Source organism: Dunckerocampus dactyliophorus, chromosome 10 (genome assembly GCF_027744805.1).
Source record: "Dunckerocampus dactyliophorus isolate RoL2022-P2 chromosome 10, RoL_Ddac_1.1, whole genome shotgun sequence".
NCBI classification, from domain to species: domain Eukaryota; kingdom Metazoa; phylum Chordata; class Actinopteri; order Syngnathiformes; family Syngnathidae; genus Dunckerocampus; species Dunckerocampus dactyliophorus.
Genome location: NC_072828.1, coordinates 25,526,055 through 25,539,378, shown reverse-complemented (window position 1 = coordinate 25,539,378; position 13,324 = coordinate 25,526,055). Strand labels below are relative to the sequence as shown.

Sequence of the window (13,324 nt, the reverse complement as noted above, 5' to 3'; positions counted from 1 at the left end):
TAGATTATTTTAGAATAAATAAATGCTAGTACAGAAACTGTTTATGTCGAATGTGTATTTATTTTTGAAGGGAATGTGCGCCGTCTAATCACACATAATCAAAATAAATATTGTAACAAATTTGTAACTTATTTTATTTTATTTACTTTCAAAGTATCAGTTGCTAATTTACCCGACTGGCTGCCAATTCAGGTTATTAATGGCATTGCGCTTAATTTAATTTTAAATCTTCCTTTTGTAGTAGCAGCTTTCCATACATGTTTCACTTCCTGTGTGACAAGCAAATGACTTGTCTAAATTAACTTAACTTTATGGAGGACGTATATTTATGTGCCCAATCAAATAGAATTGACATCGAGATTTTGTCATTCATTCCAATACCCAAGTAGATAAGCACATTTAAGTTATCTACCGACTGGGGAACTTGGTGAATGCACAGCTTAAATCTTAGGCGAACAGGCCACTGCAAAATTCAGTACCGTAAGTCATTCACATGACAAGTACTTTTTAAAAAGACACAAAATATAAAACAGGCACAAAAAACATAGAAGTGATTTTATTTGCACTTTTCTAATATACAACCAAAACATGCTGAACAGAGCTCTAAATGACTTCTTGTGGGAGGATGATACGGTTTACAAGGAGCCGTTCCTCTCAGAGGTACGGCTGGTCTGTGGAGAGCTCTGGCTCCTTGTACACACCCCCAGGGGTCACTGGAGGCTTTGCGGGTGCAGCAGCAATTTGGCTGGAAAACACGTTAAGAGTACAAATGACTAAATTGATGATATTAGATGCACTCAGCTTTCTGCAATTTTCTTTTTTTTTGTAATTTACCTGCCAGCAGTGAGTGCCTTCTGTGAAGACATGACAACTGTGGGAGGTGTGGACTCTCTGCGTCCATCTCTGCTGAAATAGTAGTTACTAGCGAACTTGTGGCTCGGCCCAACCGGTAGCTTAGGTGGCGGCTGCGTCCTAGAAGGGAAATATGGTCGGTAAAATGAATAAATATGAATATAGTGGAACCTGTTTAGGTCCCCCGTTTTTGGCGGCAATCGGTCTAAGTTGACCAACTCATCAAGTCCTGGTCCACCGTGTTCTTATTACCACAAAGTACCCGCTTAAGCTGACGGCAACATAAAATTTGAGACCGGAAGTTGTCGACATGTGTTTTAATATTGTCTTCTTCAGAATTATGACTAGGCGGCGCGAAATGACAAAGTGACTTCCTGTTCAGTGCAAAGTAAGCTCCAAGATAAATGCGCATCTGTATTAAGGGAAGAAAAAATGAGTAAGTAATTATTATGACTGCAAAACGCAACACTGTCGCAGCTAATAGAGCAAGGGAGGACCACTGACTGCTTACAGTACATGCCGAGCATGTAATGCACAAGTTAACACTGATTTATTATACCAACTATACCCTACCCTGCTAGTCTTTTCATTTCTCAACACTCAACATAGCACGGCTTTGACATTTTAACACTTATGCATTTAAAAAACATAAATAATCGGGAGCAACAACGTATTTGAAATGTCTTGTTTCCAAATGCTGTATCTCGTTGTGACCACTACCTGGCAGTGTTGATGTGTTTTGTGGCGACCTTTTTTTTTTCTTACAATTTTTTTCCTCGTTTTATAAACACTGGTTTCTTCCAGTTGATTGATGCCTCAGAGTGCTTATTCCTCCAGCAAATGTTGTAATATAAGAAGACCAGAGGGCTGAGTACTCACGCAAGGACTGCTGTGACATTTACGTCTGCTAACATTCCCTTAATAATTAATATTTCATATTGCATTTATTCCTGGTGCTCTCGTGAGCACATCTATCTCACTTATAGATGGATAATATCATCAGGGAATGCTCTTTTTTTCCCATTTTTTTCTCCATGTCCCCTCTCGGGATCCGTAGTTTCTCAATAAACTGTGACGTCATCTAAGAATTTGATAAACAGTGGCCCTTTCATTGCCAATTAAAGCCTGGACATAACCTGGTCCCGACTAAGTTACCATGGTGATACAGCTACTTTAAACACACCTGCTTTCCACTCGACACAGCTCGCTAACCCACTAAACTCACCACTCCGAGTGTTTACTTACAATGGTTAACTTATTGTTACACTTGCCTGGTTGGAAATTATTGATACTGTAGTAGCATCCCCACCGCAAACCGCCTTCGCACCAAGTCTTCGTCATTGTGGTTAAGGAGTTTTATTGTTTTTAATGTCTTCATATTAAGACATAAGGGGGCAGTTGGCGGTTTATAATCATGCACCCCTTTTGAGTAGAGGGGTTACAACAGCACTTCCGGTTTTGTCTCCATCCTCTCACATGATAAACTCACCTCTTGGCTACCTCTTCATACCGCAGTTGGAGCTTACTCTGAAGGTCATGCTAAAAATAATAATAAAAAAGCACTGCATTTAAACAGTTGTAAGGGGTTTACAAACAGCAACTGTGCACGCGAATTAATAAAAACCTATCGACGACAACAGCGTCGCTCTTACGAGCCAGCTCACGCTGACCCTTTGGCTGCCATTTAATTCAACTCAGCAATAATTGCAATATATTTCAAAGCTACATGATAATGCTGGTTCTCGGGACCTCCTGTCCTGAACTGAACACATGTTTATGTTTGAATGACTTACCCCTGATAGAAAATTTCGAAGCCTTTGAATAATTTTAGTAGCAGTCGCCATTTTTGCTGTTATGAAGGGCACGAGCTTCTTCCTCTCTTGTAAGCGAGTGCGTTTTTCTGCACCCCACTGACACCTAGTGGCCCGGAAGGTAAACTGCACCTTGTATCACTTTATAATTTCTAGATGAGTCATTCATACATGTTGACCTGGGCATTAGCAATAAGCTTAAAACAATGTATACCATTGAAAGTAGTGAGCTACCATAATTAATAAAATACAAATAGGTCCAACACAAGATTGGTCCAGGAGAAATACAAATTTTATTTATTACACATGAAAAACACAGTACTGGGCGAGGCCGCCAACATACTGTACCATGCAATCAAGTATTACAGATGTGTGCTTTTCTCATGCAGCATGCACTTAACAGAAGAGTCCACAGGAGAACACATGCACATTTACAGTTTAAACTGCCAGTATCACATGTGCTGATGACCTCTTACTTGGAGTACTGTTATGTGTTGACCACAGCATTTACTCAAAAGGATTCAATTCTTCCATTGATTAAAGATTTGTACTAGAGCCGTGTAGTTTAATTTTTCATCTTACTTGGACTTTTTTTGGACAACTGCATGGCTCCAGCTGTGCCATGGAGGCAAGCTTGGATGCCCATCAGACACATTTGGTATGGTCTAGAAAGGCGCCACATCAGTGACCTTTTACCTAATATTATAGTCTGGAAGGAAGCCATGTCCAGGTGCATCTCAATAAATTAGAATATCTTATAAAAGTTCATTTGTTTCAGTAGTCCAATTCAAAAACTATATTACTAGTATAGAGTCTTAATCATTTTGATTACAGTTTACAGCTAATAAACCCACAAAATCAGGATCTTGCAAAAATGTTGTAAAACACTTTAGTTCACACGCTAATCAGTGAACAAACTGAGCCTTTAATTGGTCTCTTGACGTGAATTTTGCACCATATTCCAATTTATTGAGATATGCCTCTATTTCCCGCAGGTGTAGTGGCCGGGTGTCCCTATACTTTTGTACACAGTGATGATTTCTGTAGTGTGACCATGTTTGCGGTGAATTTCCGTCCAGAACAAGAAATATAACCCCGGTGTTGACGTATGTTATTTAACTGTTGATGTGGTGTTTATAGCTGGAGAGAATTGCATTGCTATTTTCTTTTTTTTTTTGTTTTAACTCTGTGATTATCCTATATTTAAGTGTAATGTTTGATGGTAAAAGTCCCCTGCAGAACAAAACCTAAAAGTATACTTACAGCCCAGCAATCCACTTGTCTCATTCCAAAAATATGACAATAACCCTGTTTTATACGCACTTGTAAACACACCACAAGTCATTAAGCTTGTAGATTCTGCATTAAGCTTACTGGATTTGACAAAAGAACAGCAAAAAAAACAAAAACCTCGCCCCCCAAAAAAACAAATATGAAACATCTACGTGTCATTTTCATTTGTGGTATGAAAGAGGGTAGTTTCATCATAGAGCACACAAGAGAAAAACAACTGTACAGTACATTGTGTAGCAGGTTTGTAAACAATTCCTTCACACGCTCGGTGCGGACACGAACGCAAGTTCAACGATGATAAGGTTTGCGGTGGGGAAAAGAAACACAATGTTGAACAGGAAATGACTTCACATCAGCAAAAAGCTTTGGTGTGGGTGTTTAAATCGATATAACCAAGACTACGTCACTGTACTCGGGGATAAAAGTCCAATTCAGAGCATCCTCTCCTGAGCCCCAACAACGTTACTTTAAACAGCAACATGACAGCCCAAATCCCTCCTTGTGCTACTAGTCGTCATTGTCCTTGTGCATATCACATCCTTGAACATGTTTATATGAAAATATACATTTGTACAACACACACATGCTGTTGTTCAAACAAGCCCCGGGTTTGCACATTTTTCATTGACCTTCCACATTCAGTTGTAGTACAAAATGAATGTCTCAATACATTCGTGCACTCCCGCTGTAAACATCTCAACACTATTCATGGTAGGTAAGGTGGCTCGCTCGCTCACACACACACACACACACACACACACACACAAGCTTGTGTGTGAATAAACGTACAAACGCATCATTTCTCACCAATATTGTGAAGCAAGCTCCCCGTTGCAAAGAAGGCATCAACCCTCATTTTGGCCGTTTGCTGTCAGACCTGCTTTGCATGGAGCACATCAGAGCATGAGGACATCCAAATCTTTGGATTACAACACACAACAGATTATCCCAACTGAAAAGATATGGTTGACAGCAAATAAAAGCCAGAATCATGTCTTTGTGATTGTGCTGCGATTTGCAACAACTCCCATTAATGTACATACAAAATTACTGTCATGACCATGAATCCATACTGCGATCATATTCTGCAGCCTATGAGCAGACGATGGTGTGGTTATGTCCCGCTGATGAAGTCCAAAGCAAAAAGACAAGTAATGGTGATTGTAGATTGATATTACGTATGAAGATGAGAATAATCAACCACGGTGTGGACCAAAGGTTTTCGGACATCAACATCTTTACAAGTGTTGCTAATGGAAGCTGAAGGTCAAGTCTGAACTGACATTGACAAGGAGGGGAACATTTTGGTCCAGTAACAATTCCCAGCATTATCAAACCACTTAGTACCACAGAAATTTATTTAAAAATAGACATTTATTTAAAAAAAAAAAAAAAATTAAAAAAAAAAAAGTCAAAAAGGCAAAACGCACATTTTATGGATACAAAAAAAGTGAAGCCTTGGCTGAACTTCCCTCTTCTCCGCTTAGTGTGTCATGCTTTCCAACTGTAATAAATAAGAGCAGCAGCTCCACAAAGCAAAAATATTTACAATACAAAATTCAAGTAAAATCTCCAAGTATTCCTCCTCTCTGTGTGTGAGATGAGTTGTCACTTTTTCACCATCTCATGTCTGCACTCGGCCTTCTCTGCCGACGGTCCAACTTGAGTGGAAGTGGCTTCTTCCTGACTGCAGCTCTTATTGTGAAGGAGGTCTCCCAGCTGCTGCTGCTGTGATGACATGACTGTAAGCTCCTGTTGGGCCTCCTCCCCGTCTGAGCACGGCTCCCACTCATCCTGCTCCTCGCTCTCCGTCGAGCCCTGCACGGCGATCTGGGGCACCAGCGTGAACCTCCTCACGGTGGGTCCCGGCAGCTCCGCCTCCTCGCTGTTTTGGGGTCGAGCCTCGGCCAGCAAAGTCGTCCTGTGCTGCAGCTGTTGCCGGGCTTGTGTTTGAGTCACCGGGGTCGAAGCGGTCGCCGCTGCCGTGCCGCTGCTTTTCTCCTCTGGTTCGTCAAAGCTCACCTCCTGCACCGCCTCCTGCTTTTTGAAGGAGTCACGGCGCTCTGAGAGGTTGAGCTTTCGCATCACCACCAGCTGCTCGGATCGCTCCAGCCCAGAGTCCCACAGCCTCTGGGCGCCCAAGTAGCTGCCCAGTCTGCTGTGGTCAACCCCCAGGTGGGAGCCTGACGTGGCCCCCTCGGCTTCTGAGTCAACAAGCAGCTCCCCCTCACCGTAAAACGGCACTTCCAGGGTGTGCCTGCGGGGGGTGTATGACTTCTTATCAGCATGGTACATTCCAGACAGTTTCTCAGCTGACTGGACTCTCTTGAGGAGCGGCGATCGAGGCGGTTCCGCGCTGCGAGGCCGTACAACGTGCCTAACAATAGTCGGTGGCGACAGGGTTTTGCCGTGGAAGTGAAGTGTTTTGGCAAAGCCTGGCAGCGGCGACGGGGAGCGCTGTGGAGAAAGTGGCTGTGCTGAGGATGAGGAGCAGGCGAGCGGCGAAGGCGGGATGTTGCTGGTTGACTTCCGGCGGCCGACCTTGGTGTAGCGCTGAGTGCTGAGCTTGGAGCCCAAACCGTGGAGGGAGCTGGGCCTGATGTGTGCTGCAGGGGAACTGGGAGAACTGGAGCAAGGGGATGTGCTCTGAGGAGAGTTATTGTCTGGGAAGCAAAGGTTAAAAAAATGAATTAATTATTGATGATTTGTTATTTTATTGCTTTTATTTTTTAATTTAATTTGTATTAAATTAACATTTTTATTTCCTCCTTTTCCTTAACAATGCATAAGCTACAGTATATATTGTCATGTTTTATTATTTAAAGAAAAATGTATTTTGTTTTTCATCGCAATCTATATGCACTATATTTATGAATTGTGTTTCTGTCAACATTTTTACACCATTTATTATTAATTTATCCTTAATATCGTTACTTATTAATCACTAATTCAACTCTTATTTTACTCACTCTTATTACATTTTCATTAAAAGTAGTTTTATTTTATCATTTTTATTTTCTCATTTTCATTAACATTGTAAAAGCTTTATGCTGTCAGTTTTTTTATACTCGTATTTGCTTGTTAGTATTTATTTTTTTCCAACACCTTTTCCTTATTTTTTCCCCCCATTCCTTCATCGCTGCATAAGCCGGTGGTGCCCAAAGTGCGGGCCGCAGCACATTCACAATTTAACAAAAAAACTAAAAAAAAAACAAGCAAAACAAGAGCAGCAGCAAAAATGGAAAGATCAGTAGTAATTTTACAAGAATAACATAAAAATATTACAAGAAAAAAGTTGTAATTTAACAAGAATATCATTACAATATTATGAGGAAAAATAACATTTTAGTTGCATCAAATTTAAATATTAAAGACCAAAGAAAGTCGTAATATGAGAAACAAAACAATGAAAAAGTTGTAATTTTTGGAAAATTAACCATGTGACGTTCCGTAATGCAACTTGTTAATGTATGAAACAAATGAAGCTTACCATACCACTTATTTAACAATACATCAATGTGATGTGATGTTACAGGCACAGCAAAGACTCACCAAAGGCCTGATGGTCTGGTGCGGGGCTTCGGCAGGGGGTTGAGGGGCCGGGAGAGAGGCTGTGTGTTGGCGATCCTGGAAGACTCTCGCTGGATGAAACTGAATGGTGGAGCCCTGACGAGAAGCTCCGACTGCTGTGCATGACTGTGCTCTGCTTGGATAACTTCTTCAAGATGCTGCGTCTCCTGCAGGACGACAAAAGCACGAGAACAACCATTTTGTTTAAAATCTAGACTCGTCATACTAAAAAAAAAAAAAAGACATTTCCATTGAATTGAAGACTGCCGTGTATCTGGACAACAAAAGACAGCAAAATGCATGCTGCAGAAATGAAACAAGCTAAGTACAAATAAGGCTCACCTATCATAGTTATCCCTCCTCCTGCTCTTCTTGCTCCGACGGGCCATCTTGCCTTTGTGTTTTGTCTTTCGAGCCGGACCAACTTTGATGGATGTGTTCTCAAGCGCGATGGTCTGGAGCGCCACCTTGCTGCCGCTCTGCAGGTTTACATATTTATACAGGTACTGATTTATTCTGTTGTATGAATGGCAACAGGTGGATACACAGGTTGATGATGCATATTTTGCCCTTTAGTAGAAGAGCATGTAATGCCTGTCACTGTGCGTCACTGGCATAGCTAGATGAATAAAGATACATTATTTCTAGTAATAAATACAGTACATAATTTTCCGACCACCTGTGCAACATCTCATTCTTCAGTCACTTAAGATGTTAACTATCACCTGACAGGTGGAACAATCGCTTTCTCGCTAATGTTGATTTTACCACATTTGTGCCCAATTTGGAGCGATAATCATTTCCTTGCATACTGCTTCAATCGTTTCCCCCAATTCACATAAATTGGGAACACAAACTAAAATGGTGCCCCATTAAAAATTGTTTTTAGTTTATATTTCTGATTAAAAGCTACACAGCCAGGGTACGTTGTACCTTCAACAGAAGTTCAATCATCTCGGTGTGAACCAGGCCTTGGACGGACTCTCCGTTCACATGAGTGATGAGGTCTCCAGTGCGAAGACCTGCCTGGTAGGCTGGGCTGCCTTCATCCACACTCTGTAACGATAGCACCGCATGGCTGTGAGAAAATGACGATGACATGAAAATGAAAATTGAAAAAGTCATACGAGAGCACCCACCGACACCATGTGATGCACCGTGTAGACGTCGCTGTCGCCCATGTAGACGCGGATGGCCTGCACAGTGAAGCCATACTTCTTGCCAGAAGTATGAATGATGATGGGCGGCTTGAAGCTACCAGGACTGAGGGACAGGTCCCGGCTGGGGGAGGAGTCACGAGAGGAGGGGTTGGAGGACAGTGATCGTGGGGAGATGGGACTGGCCTGGAGGCCAATAGGGGAGTCATCTGAAATGCACATGAGATCACACATTTAATGAAATATGCCACTTTTTACTGTATTTTGTTAACAGAAAGATAAGTGACAGAGCACAGTTTCCATCTTGTTACATTGACTGTGCTGCTGATGCTGTTTTGTACCTGTGGTAATGATAAGAGACAGAGCTGAGACAGATGCAGACTTGGGAACCTTTCCTCCGCACGGGAGCCTCTGTCTGTCTGGTGTCTCCAGCTGGTTACCAAAACGTCGTGGGCCAGCTGGCTCTTTGGGGGAGGAGTGTTTGGCCCCGGTGCTGTTGCTGCGTATCCTGATTCTCCGGAGTTTGGAAACGACCACCTCAGCTGCAGCCAAAAGAATAGATGATGCAGGTAAAGACAAATAGGCCGCCAGAGATCTTAAGTTTGTATTTACCCTCGTCGTCCGTCGAGACAGCAAAGCGGGGCATCATCTCCAAGCTGTGAGTGCTGCTCATCACCAGTGGGCTGCTGCTCCTTTCAGACTGGGAGGAGCTGGGTGACAGCCGGGGGCAAAGGCTGCAACAATCCAAAGACCAGTTGAACAAGTTAAAAAGCATCCCAAGTGGAAACACTGCTAAACCTCATCTATTTTTAATGGAGTTCATTTAATCTAATGTACCATTAACAATGTATAGTTGTGAGGTTGAAACGCTCCTTATATTTACCGACAAGTTTATTAGTTAGTAACACGTCTGCATCACCACAGTTGTTTGTATGCTTGGAGCAGGCGCTCACTGCTGGTGGACTGACTTTCACAGTGCTGATTTTCACATGCTGATAGGCTCATAGGTTTTCAAAATAAACAGCAATCTGTACTTGACGTCTTATTTTTAGGGCTGGTTTCAGTGTCACACATTCTTGGAATACAGTGGAGCCCCACTTTTCAGCAGGGTTACGTTTCTGGTAAAAAACTGCAAGTAATTAAAAATGCCAATAAAAATGTGTATTTCTGACACAGGGCTTGCTCACCTGCCCCCTCCCAACCCTTCTGCTGGCTTGACGTCGACCTTCTCATTTGATTTCGGATCAACATTTGCAATAAAACTGACTGTTATGATTAGATTAGATTCCGCTCCAGAACCCTCCCCTTTTCTCTTTGATTACAATTGTCCACGTGACACAAAGCACGTTTAATTATGACTATGCCTCACACACATATTAAACGCATTTCAAGTATAAAATGTATACAGTATATTCTGTGTATATATATATATATATATATATATTTACTCACCACTAATGAATGATTCGAGGCCGACTGACTGTCGCAATTAGCGCGCCTGTAGCTAAACAACCTTTCGTGTAACGTAGCACACAACTATGGTGCATTCAAGGACCGAACAAAGCGCGAAATCTCAACGCAGTGAAGCATGTAAAAACTGTGAGCTGTTCTGTATGTATGCTGTACATAATACCTGTAGTAACACATAGTTACAAATTATTACCCACTTATGGTGAATGAGATTGCTTTTTTTTTGCAGAAAAAAGAAAAACATAAGGGTAAAATATGTAAAATAATAAATATCATTTGAAATTTGCAAATTTGCAGGGACGTGAATACTGTATAGTTTCCTAGTTTTTCAATGTGGGAAAACCACATTCCCTAAAAGGAATAAATAAGTTTAGAAGAATGCTTCTTCCAAATCAAATCACAGTGTATGTGAACTTGTGTCTACCTGGCCATGCGCCCAGGAAGCCTGGGCTCAAGAACGCCGTCTGCTGGGCCTGCAGAGGGGCTGTGCCCTCCAACTTCCCCACGGTCCTCTTTGTCCTCACTGTGACTGCGGTCAGAAGAGAAGCTCAGGTTGGACGGTGTGGCCAGATGTTCTGTGCTGCTGTAAACCTGAAAGAGCAGGCAACACACACATTTGTTCCTGTTTGCTGCTGTTTTCATAAAGTCATTTGGGTGCCTCTATGGCTCTAGTTTCTGCTTCATTACCTTGCTGAAACGATGCGACCAGGAGGCAAACTGCCTAATTTCCAGGGAAGACTCTTCATCATTGGTTTCTTCATCCTCATCGGATGCCATATGATGATAACGTTCTGATCGAGCTGAAAGGATGCAAAAAAATGTTTGGGACTAATGCTTTTGATTTATTAAGCTTATGATTCCCTAACAAAACAAACCATCTCAAATGCATCTTACTGTCAAAATAGCTGGTATCGTCCTCTGCATCTAGCTGAGGGATGAATTCAGCTTTCTGTCGTAATAGTCCATTCCAGTCCAGATCCACAAAGAAGGCGTGTTGTTTGACCTCCGAGGCACCGCCTACAGCCAAAACATCATGTTAACATTTGCGTAGTTAAAGAAAAATGAAAAAGCACCACGTTTATGCAATAGCCAGCAGTAAAACTTAATAGTACCAGTTCCTAGTCTTTCTAGAGGGCTTTGCCTCAGCAGATGGGTGATCATGTCCTGAGCATCAGTTGGTAGGGCATCGTCTCCTTCAGGCCAAATGATTTCATCTGCAAATCACACAATGACAAGAATAATCAACCAGAATTACTCCATGTAAAAGCCAACTTGCCTGTCTAACAAATGACGTTATTTATTATTTACATACAGTAACTCCTCGTTTACCGCTGTTAGTTGGTTCCAGGCCTGACTGTGATAAGTACATTTCTGCAAAGTTGAATTCCTTATTTATACATGGAATACTTTTGTAATTAAAGTAACCCGTTTACAACCCACTAAATATGGTTTAACATTATTAGGGCCCTCTAGCCATGAACTAACACCCCTATAGTCACCTTTACACTCATATTATCCAATATAGTAGACACAACATAAGAGTAAATAAGTCATTTAAGACATAAATAAGACTCATGCTAATGTGTGTTCTAAATGTGTTCCCCCAGGAAGCTGAGAGAGTTGCGGGCAGAAAGTGATGTCGGGGGTTCGGAGTTGAGTTTCTGCTTGCCGTGGGTCATGGCTACAACAGTAGCCCGTGTTTTTATTAGGGGTTATTGTGCGTGTTGTGTGATGATTCAAACCTGCAATAAAAATCTGTTGTTCCGGCAATCAAGTCTGGCGCTTGTGTGTCTCACTGAACATTTCAGCAACATTACTGACACCTAGTGACTAGCATAGAATACTTTGTGAATGTCTGTGTCTTTTGAATGCCTTTTATTTGTATTTGAATTCATTTATCAATTATTATGGATGAAAATGTTTAATTTAGGCAAAAATGCATGACATTAGCTTAAATATGCATGTATTTTGTCTGATAACAGGCAATATTCAACAACACAACAGCATGGTTCATGCATACATTTGTGAAAAACCATGATGGAGTGAAGCCGTGAAATTCAAAGCGCAAACTACTCACAAAAAGTTAGGGATATTCAGCTTTCGGGTGAAATTTCAGGGTGAAGCTAAAATGCACTATAACTTTTTACAGGTGAAGTTAATTTGACCTACTCTAAACTTTTGAATGCATATGTCCAGTTATTCAGTGTTGCATTACCTTTTGCACAACTTGTCGTTCTATAAGAAGGAACTGAGCAGCAACACTCACAACATGAGTGTGATCCATGAAATAGACAAACATCCCTAACTTTTTGTGACTACTGTACATCATTTTCTCACATCATTCTGCTCACCACTGACAACTTGGCCAAAAAGCTCCTCCGGAGTGTCGCCAAAAAACGGAACACACCCGACCAAGAACTCATAGAGGATGATCCCCATGGCCCACCAGTCTACTGGCTTTCCATATCCCTGCCTGAGAATCACCTCTGGGGCAATGTACTCTGGGGTGCCACACACCTGCACAAACAATGCCCCCCACCAAACATTTAGAAGAAGAAAAACAAAGAACAGATGTGGCCAACTATTGCAGTCTGACCTGTTTGTCAACAAACTCCCTCGTGTCTTTCTCCATGTGACCCTCATAGAGGTTGGTGGTCATGTTCATCAGGCCAATTTTTGACAGGCCAAAGTCTGTTAGCTTGATGTGACCCATGGATGTGATCAGCAAACTGTTGGGAGGAAGAATACAACAATCTCATTTAAACTATAACTGTAATTTACTTTTAAGCTACTGTGGTACATACACACTAACAACAGTAAATGTACATTTTCTGCCAGGTTATACGGATATTGGCTTCACCCGAGCCTGCACCTCAGCTGTGTGTTATTGGTGACAAGCATATTATTCGTAGGAATTAACTTCTTCTCCTTACATTACCTTTTGTGCTCGTTTTCCCATTTTTACTGTTTGTATTTTAGTTTTGACAAATACTTCAAGTTTCTTCTCATACATTTTTTTCACTTATTATTATGTCTTTATGCCTTTATTTGTAAAAAAAAAAAATTCATTTCAACTTTCTTGTAAATTTTCTTCTCGTACTTTTGACTTTATTCTTGTAACATTATAACTTTTTCCACAACCTGTTTTCCAAAAATTACAACTTTATTTGT

General features: G+C 41.4%; 2 protein-coding genes across 6 annotated transcripts in view; both read right to left on the bottom strand.

The window, feature by feature from the left end:
- Nucleotides 1-541: 541 nt before the first annotated feature.
- On the bottom strand, nt 542-2,756 carry ndufa7 (NADH:ubiquinone oxidoreductase subunit A7). The gene is made up of 4 exons (XM_054790100.1): nt 2,646-2,756; nt 2,342-2,391; nt 835-972; nt 542-745 (listed from the first exon to the last, which is right to left on the bottom strand). Exons 1-4 carry the CDS (start codon nt 2,694-2,696, stop codon nt 655-657), a joined length of 330 nt encoding a protein of 109 aa, XP_054646075.1. The 5' UTR covers nt 2,697-2,756; the 3' UTR covers nt 542-654.
- Nucleotides 2,757-2,943: 187 nt separating this feature from the next.
- The window catches only part of mast3b (microtubule associated serine/threonine kinase 3b), a 44,564-nt gene continuing 34,183 nt past the window's right edge, over nt 2,944-13,324 (bottom strand). For all 5 annotated transcript variants that reach the window (XM_054789542.1, XM_054789543.1, XM_054789546.1 and 2 more), the window contains 13 exons: nt 12,750-12,882; nt 12,505-12,670; nt 11,266-11,367; nt 11,048-11,170; nt 10,841-10,953; nt 10,578-10,744; nt 9,296-9,417; nt 9,025-9,225; nt 8,666-8,892; nt 8,460-8,582; nt 7,869-8,005; nt 7,509-7,693; nt 2,944-6,619 (listed from right to left, as the gene is read on the bottom strand). In XM_054789542.1, coding sequence (XP_054645517.1) covers nt 5,565-6,619; nt 7,509-7,693; nt 7,869-8,005; nt 8,460-8,582; nt 8,666-8,892; nt 9,025-9,225; nt 9,296-9,417; nt 10,578-10,744; nt 10,841-10,953; nt 11,048-11,170; nt 11,266-11,367; nt 12,505-12,670; nt 12,750-12,882 — 2,854 coding nt within the window. In that variant the 3' untranslated portion in view covers nt 2,944-5,564. The remainder of the gene's footprint in view (nt 6,620-7,508; nt 7,694-7,868; nt 8,006-8,459; nt 8,583-8,665; nt 8,893-9,024; nt 9,226-9,295; nt 9,418-10,577; nt 10,745-10,840; nt 10,954-11,047; nt 11,171-11,265; nt 11,368-12,504; nt 12,671-12,749; nt 12,883-13,324) is intronic.

What these genes read in the sequence shown, in the direction of transcription:
- ndufa7 (XM_054790100.1), bottom strand. Translation starts at nt 2,696, where the DNA reads ATGGCGACTGCTACTAAAATTATTCAAAGGCTTCGAAATTTTCTATCA. An exon ending in TTCGAAATTTTCTATCAGGG is followed by an intron (nt 2,392 to 2,645) that starts GTAAGTCATTCA and finishes TATTATTTTTAG; the next exon opens with CATGACCTTCAGAGTAAGCT. An exon ending in AAGGCACTCACTGCTGGCAG is followed by an intron (nt 746 to 834) that starts GTAAATTACAAA and finishes CGTGTTTTCCAG; the next exon opens with CCAAATTGCTGCTGCACCCG.